This window comes from Thermobia domestica, chromosome 10 (assembly GCF_964235325.1).
Source record: "Thermobia domestica chromosome 10, izTheDome1.hap1.1, whole genome shotgun sequence".
NCBI classification, from domain to species: Eukaryota; Metazoa; Arthropoda; class Insecta; order Zygentoma; family Lepismatidae; genus Thermobia; species Thermobia domestica.
The window spans coordinates 190,959,575-190,966,650 of NC_137463.1; the positions used below are offsets into that span (position 1 = coordinate 190,959,575).

General features: G+C 43.1%; 1 protein-coding gene across 1 annotated transcript; it reads right to left on the reverse strand.

Moving 5' to 3' along the window:
* Positions 1 to 2,283: 2,283 nt before the first annotated feature.
* On the reverse strand, positions 2,284 to 6,071 carry LOC145661713 (uncharacterized). The gene is made up of 2 exons (XM_081727046.1): positions 2,761 to 6,071; positions 2,284 to 2,437 (listed from the first exon to the last, which is right to left on the reverse strand). Exons 1-2 carry the CDS (start codon positions 6,069 to 6,071, stop codon positions 2,284 to 2,286), a joined length of 3,465 nt encoding a protein of 1,154 aa, XP_081583172.1.
* Between the last annotated feature and the right edge of the window lie 1,005 nt (positions 6,072 to 7,076).

Sequence of the window (7,076 nt, forward strand, 5' to 3'; positions counted from 1 at the left end):
TTTTTTCCATGCGTAAACTGACGTGATTGTGTACAAAGACACGGCAATATTGCAACCCTCTTAATTTGCTAAAAGAACTCGAAGCAATGCCTTCAAACGCCATAAATGGTGTCCTTTAGTATAGTTAAATTAACAATATACTTTCTCCTGTATTTATCATAAACCACAAGATAAATTAAATTAATATTGCAAGCTTTGAAAAGGAGGTTACAAATATTGTAAATTAAGGACTTCGATTTAGCATGGGCAACTTACTTATTTACATGGGCACTTATGTGCGCAGCTTTATTAGTGTATACGCCGACCAAACAATAGTTTATTGTTTTACGCATTTAATTAAACAGATAATGGGTTACTGAAAACAACAACAATTTATTTTGCATTTGGACTTGTGGACTGTATAAATTTGTATAGTTTCTGGAATTAATAAGTATTAGAATAAGCAAATACTACACACAAACACTGAAGATCCCGCACACGAGGCTTTTGCAGGAAAGCACAACACAACACTGACAAAAGATGCGGGAGGCGGCCTAACGGTATTTTTGAAAAGAAAGACAAGAGACCGCCAGAGTAAGATACTACAAATAGAAACCATATTGACCTGCAGAGACATCTCTACAGCAAACCTGACACTACATAAAACATATATTTTGTTCCAAGTTTTGAAAATGCTCACAATAGGCTCAGACACTGAAAAAACATAAGCCTTCTTTTTCTTCTTAATTTTATGAAACAAACAGAGGGCAGAATGGCCCGAACATAGCCCCCACCTTGAAACGCTCTAGTTTCAAATAACACACACACACAACGAATGATCGAGTTTCACACAGGAAATACACTACAAACGAAATAATAATAATGCGTAATAATTCTAAAAAACAAACAAATACAAGACAAAAATATAGAACATTCATAAGCAATGATAAGACATGCTTGATGAGCGAGGTTGTAGCGTTTTGCATGACTTCACTTTACTTTGAAGGGTTGAAAGGCAATACAACCAGCTTCGCGATGGGGCGCTTCAACTCCCCGAGGGCAGTCTTTACAGTAACTGCTCGCACTAAGCCATCATTTCCAGGAAATATGCACTGAACACGCCCTAATCTCCATTGCTGGGGAGGCAGATGGGATTCCCTCAAAATAACCATGTCACCAATCTTGATATTGTCTCGGTTTTTCCGCCACTTCGTTCTTGACTGGAGACTGCACAAATATTCTTGGGACCAACGGCGCCAAAAATGCTGCGACAACTGCTGCACCAATTGCCACCTTTTCAGATGAGAGAGCTGGGATGAAGTGAAATCCTTATCCGGGATAGAAAGTAATGATTCTCCCACAAGGAAATGAGCAGGTGTAAGAGCGGCCAGATCGTTGGGGTCATCCGAGAGAGGAGTGAGGGGGCGGGAGTTCAGAATTGCTTCAATTTGAACTAGCGTGGTATACATTTCCTCAAAGCTCAGCGCCACCTCTCCCACGATGCGCTTCAAATGATGCTTTACTCTACGTATATTTGCTTCCCAAATCCCACCAAAATGAGGTGCGGACGGGGGGTTAAAATGCCAAGATATTCCTTGTTTGCTGAGGTAGGCAGCAGTTTCTTCATTTTTGGCAGTGTGAACACTCACTCTTAACAATTCCTTTAGCTCTTTGCTAGCTCCTACAAAGTTCCGCCCACAATCGCTGTAGATGTCACTAGGTACGCCCCGACGAGCCACAAAACGCCTTAGGGCAGCGAGAAAGGAAGTAGTGCTTGCATCCGCTACTAATTCTAGGTGTATAGCCTTGGTGGAAAAACACACAAAAAGACAGATGTATGCCTTAAACCTCAAACGGCTGCGCCCCCGGCTGGCTTTGAGTAGCACCGGCCCTGCATAATCCACACCTGTGTGGGAAAAGCATCTGCTTGGATTTACGCGAGAGGGGGGCAGGGAACCCATTAGTTGCGTCTCTGTTCTTCCTTCAAAACGACAACATTTTACACACTTCCGGATTATCTTCCTCACTAGATTTCTCGCACCCACAATCCAGAAATGTTGCCGTAGCGTAGATAACACTAATTGAGGGCCACCGTGGAAAGTGTTTAAATGCTCGTGATTGATCAGAAGTTCCGTTAATTTATGCTTATTGGGCAACAGCACGGGATGCTTTCTATCCACAGAAATGTCGGCGTTTTGTAATCTCCCCCCCACACGCAAGATGCCATTTTCGTCAATGAAGGGAGACAAGCATAAAATATTACTGTTATTGGGAATGGGTTCTTCATTCACTACGCACTTGATTTCAGTGTGGAATTCTCTTTTCTGCACCTCCTTCACCAAACACAAGAGGCTCTCTTCCATTTCTTTCGATGTAAGTGCCCCCTGGCGTTTCTGCACCGGATTCCTGCAGTTGTAAACAAACCTGCGACACCAACCCACTACACGCTTCAATCTCACTAGGGAGGAGAAACGGTTCACAATGTCATTTTCAGACTGCACACACATAACGGTGATACATTTTTTCTTTTCTTCCACTTCTGTAGTAAAGTCAGCGAGAGGATATGGAGGCTCTGGCAACATTGCTTCGCGCAACCACTCTGGACCGCTCCACCACAGGGGATGTTCTAAGAGCTCGCTGGGCTTTAACCCCCTTGACGCACAATCAGCTGCATTATCTTCACTCTTGGTATGTGACCATTGTGACGAAGGCAAAATTCCTTGTATTTTCGCTACCCGATTTGAAACGAAAGTTTTCCACTTGTCAGGTGACTGGGCTAACCAGGCCAACACAACAGTGGAGTCAGTGAAAGCCCTTGTATCCTGGACGTTTACACTGATGGCACTTGCAACTGTTTTTAACAATTTGGCCAGCAACAATGCGGCGCACAGTTCCAATCGGGGTAGGGAAACTGTTTTGATGGGAGCAACCTTGGTTTTTGCAGCGATACGTCTCACGTCGACACGACCGTCAAGACGCTCTGCTCGTAAATAGGCGGCTGCAGAATAGGCCCGCTCACTAGCATCCGAGAAGCCTATTAATTGACAGCTGACGGCGTCAAAGGGCACAATGCATCGTTCGACTTTCACTTCACGGAGCACAAACAACTCATCGCAGTACTCTCGCCAAGCTGCACTTGTTTCAAAGGGGAGGGGGTCGTCCCAACCGAGGCTTTCCTTCCACAATGATTGTAACATCATCTTGGCCCTGATGGTTACTGGGGAGAGAAGGCCAAGGGGATCGAAAATCTTGGCAATCTCTGACAACACTTTTCGTTTTGTCCACACTTCTGGGGGAGAGGGAGGCACTACGTTGAACCCAAACTCGTCGCTAACAGGTGACCACTGTACTCCGAGGGTCTTGATGTTGTTATCGGTGTCAAAGTTGAATTGTAGGTCAATTTCACGCATATGGGGAGGAACAGCCTGGAGCACTTCCGGTTCGCTAGATAGCCACTTTCGAAGTTCGAAGCCTCCTTCTCGTAAAAGTTGAATCAGCTGTTGTTGTAGCTCAATTGCTTCGCTCACACTAGCTGCACCTCCGAGGAAGTCATCCATGAAAAAATCTCTTCTCACCGCCTTCGCTGCTAAAGGATACTTCTCCCCCTCTTCTTCAACTACCTGGAGCAAGCATCTGGTTGCTAAGAAGCTAGCAGATGCAGTACCGTACGTCACTGTTAACAAACGGTAGTCTTCCATTGGAGCACTTGGAGAATCTCTCCACACAATTCTTTGGAAGTTGACGTCGTCCTTGTGCACTAACACTGCCCGGTACATTTTTGCAATATCCGCACATAAGGGAACACGATGCTCACGAAAACGAACAAGAATCGGGAAAATATCGTCCTGCAATTTTGGCCCCACCATGAGCTTCTGATTCAGAGATACACCCGAAGTTGTTCTTGCACTCCCATCGAAGACCACTCGCACCTTCGTAGTGGAGCTAGTGGGCTTCAAAACAGCATGGTGTGGTAGGTAACAACTAGTTTCAACTGGAACGTTTCTCTCGCTTGGGGGAATGAGTTCCATATGCCCTAACTGAATATATTCCCTCATGAAATCGCGATATTGTTGCTGAAGGGAGGGTTGTTTGGCTAACTTTCGTTCGGTATTTAATAGTCTCTTCATTGCAATTTCTCGTGATCTGCCTAATGGGGCTGTGTTACCCCTGAAGGGTAGTCTCACCACATAACTTCCATGCTCGTCACGGTGGTGTGTAGCTACGAAGTGTTCTTCACAGCTCCTTTCTTCTTTTGACATGTGTTTTGTAAGTGGGAGCTCTTCTAACTCCCAAAACCGGCGAAGAGCTTCATCGATCTCGCAGGAAACTCGATGTGACGTCACCGTTAGCTTCCCACTTGTCGGACCTATATTGCCAGATAGCACCCAGCCGAGACTAGTTTCTAATGCGACAGGCGTCCCGGGTGGCCCCATACACTTCCCGCTCAACATAAGTGATGGAAACACGTCCGCTCCCAACAGTATGTCAATGGGGCCCACTACGTTGAAAGTGGGATCTGCTAATCTTAGGCCCTCTAAATGAGACCAGTTTGTAGCACTAGGACACTTTTGTTTGGGTAGATCAGATGTAACTTTCTGAACTACCACAGCACGAGTTTCAAAAGTTTCACTTGTTCCCCCGAATGACTGAAACTCTAAGTCCACCATTGCACTCGCTGTCGCCACTCCTGCTCCTGTAATCCCGGAAATCACAATACTGGATTTCTTTTTCTTGAGACCCAGCTTTTGTACACAGTTCTCGGTGACAAAACTAGATTCACTCGCGCAATCTAGCATCGCTCTGAAGGGGTAATACACACCATTATTTCCTCTTACTTTCACGATGGCAGTACATAATAACACCTGTGGTACACTTGCGTCCGCTGCAACATGGGCCGTAATATTTGATTCACGCACTGGTGACTCAGCTCTCTCGTAGTGCAAGAGAGTATGATGTTTTTTAGCGCACTTGCGACACGTACTAGATGCGCACGTATCCTTTCTACACGATTTTCGAAGACAATTAAAACACAGTTTTTTCTCTTTCACTAGGGTGACACGATCAGACACTTTGAGTTTTGTGAACTCAGCACATTTGTAGAGGGGGTGGATTGCACTGCATACGTCACATAATGTTTGACCACGTTCACTGGTGGTAACATGGGAGGAAGTTTGTTTTTTGTCGCGATTCTTCACTTGCTCACTATTTCCGGTGACGCGCGTTTTCCCGCCGGCAGACACTGCGAGCGCGCGGGCTCTGTTATCGAGGAACTCTGCGAGCTGCTCAAATGACGGCTGTTCATTTGTTTTCAATGAAAGTTCCCACTGTCTACGACTTTCACTGTCCAGTTTATCCGTAATATGATAAACCAAGATAACATCCCAGTGTTCGACTGGTTGCTCGAGTACCTTGAGGGACCGCGTGCACTCCATTGTGGTATCAATTAACTTACGTAGGGCGGCTGGTGATTCTTGTTGTATTACGGGTTGCGTAACTAAGCGTTTAATTGTCGCGTTCACTATTTCCCTCTTATTGTGATAACGTGCGTTTAAAATGTCCCACGCCTCTTTGTAGTTGCTGTCCGTGGTTTGCATCGCTTGAAGGAGTTGTGCTGGTTCCCCTTTCAAGGATGTTTTGAGGTACTGCAACTTTTGAGCACCTGAGAGATTTTTGTTATTGTGTACTGAAGCCACAAATAAATCGTGAAACGATAACCACTCATGGAGGTTTCCCGAAAACACTGGCAACTGAAACTGCGGTAGTCTTACGTCACTAGCAGGTTGCCTTTCAGACGAAGACGAAGGCTGAGCTCCTTTACTTCCCTCCAATTGGAAATCCATCAATTGAACACACATCTGCACTATTCTCTTGTCCATTTCCGCTAACTCTTCCTCTTCTTTTTCGAACTCCTCGTCTCCTGCCACCGCCGAAATATCATCCAGCAGCTTTGAACACTCCTGCTGGAGTTCACTGACCTTCGCCTGATGCACCAAGATGGCTGCCGCTGCGGTAGCGTCCAACTCTGTGATGGCTTTTTCTTCGCGCGTAATTTTTGACTTTAATGTTCTTTTCTTAATTTTTAGCGGCTCCATCTCTAAAACACTGCACTATGTTCGTGAGAAAAAACAAACGCTCAATCACTAGTCTATTATTGTTCACAGCAACAGTTCACACAGGCACTAGTAATTTGGCGCGGATGGACCATGTATACGGCGACCAAACAATAATTTATTGTTTTACGCATTTAATTAAACAGATAATGGGTTACTGAAAACAACAACAATTTATTTTGCATTTGGACTTGTGGACTGTATAAATTTGTATAGTTTCTGGAATTAATAAGTATTAGAATAAGCAAATACTACACACAAACACTGAAGATCCCGCACACGAGGCTTTTGCAGGAAAGCACAACACAACACTGACAAAAGATGCGGGAGGCGGCCTAACGGTATTTTTGAAAAGAAAGACAAGAGACCGCCAGAGTAAGATACTACAAATAGAAACCATATTGACCTGCAGAGACATCTCTACAGCAAACCTGACACTACATAAAACATATATTTTGTTCCAAGTTTTGAAAATGCTCACAATAGGCTCAGACACTGAAAAAACATAAGCCTTCTTTTTCTTCTTAATTTTATGAAACAAACAGAGGGCAGAATGGCCCGAACAATTAGCATATTAAAGTTATAATATATTAACTAATACAATAGTCGAAAACTCGTCAATAAGCAAGTAGATTATTAATGTAATAAAGTATGTAATGTAATAATATGTAATAATAATGTAATGTAATAATATGCCAATGAATCTTTTATGTGTACACCCTCATTAACGTAACTATCCTTTACATTGAACTATTGTGTCATTAAGAAAAAATAAAATATGCTTTTTCTTTGACTAAAAAAAATCATTTTAACAAAATAAAAAATCGTACTAAAATGTTAAAAAATAAAATAAAATAAAGAATATATTAAAAATATTTTTTCTTTTTAAAAATAACACAAAATAAAACAAATTATTCAAAAAAGTAAAAAAATATTTGTTTCAGGAAAATAACTTTTAAAAATTTTTTATAGAAAAGCATGAGGAAC

Bases quoted from the DNA above. Each gene is read 5' to 3' on its own strand.
- LOC145661713 (XM_081727046.1), bottom strand. From the start codon at position 6,071: ATGGAGCCGCTAAAAATTAAGAAAAGAACATTAAAGTCAAAAATTACG. The intron at 2,438-2,760 runs GTTAGCCCAGTC...TCTCCTCCCTAG, and splicing joins TCCACTGTTGTGTTGGCCTG to TGAGATTGAAGCGTGTAGTG.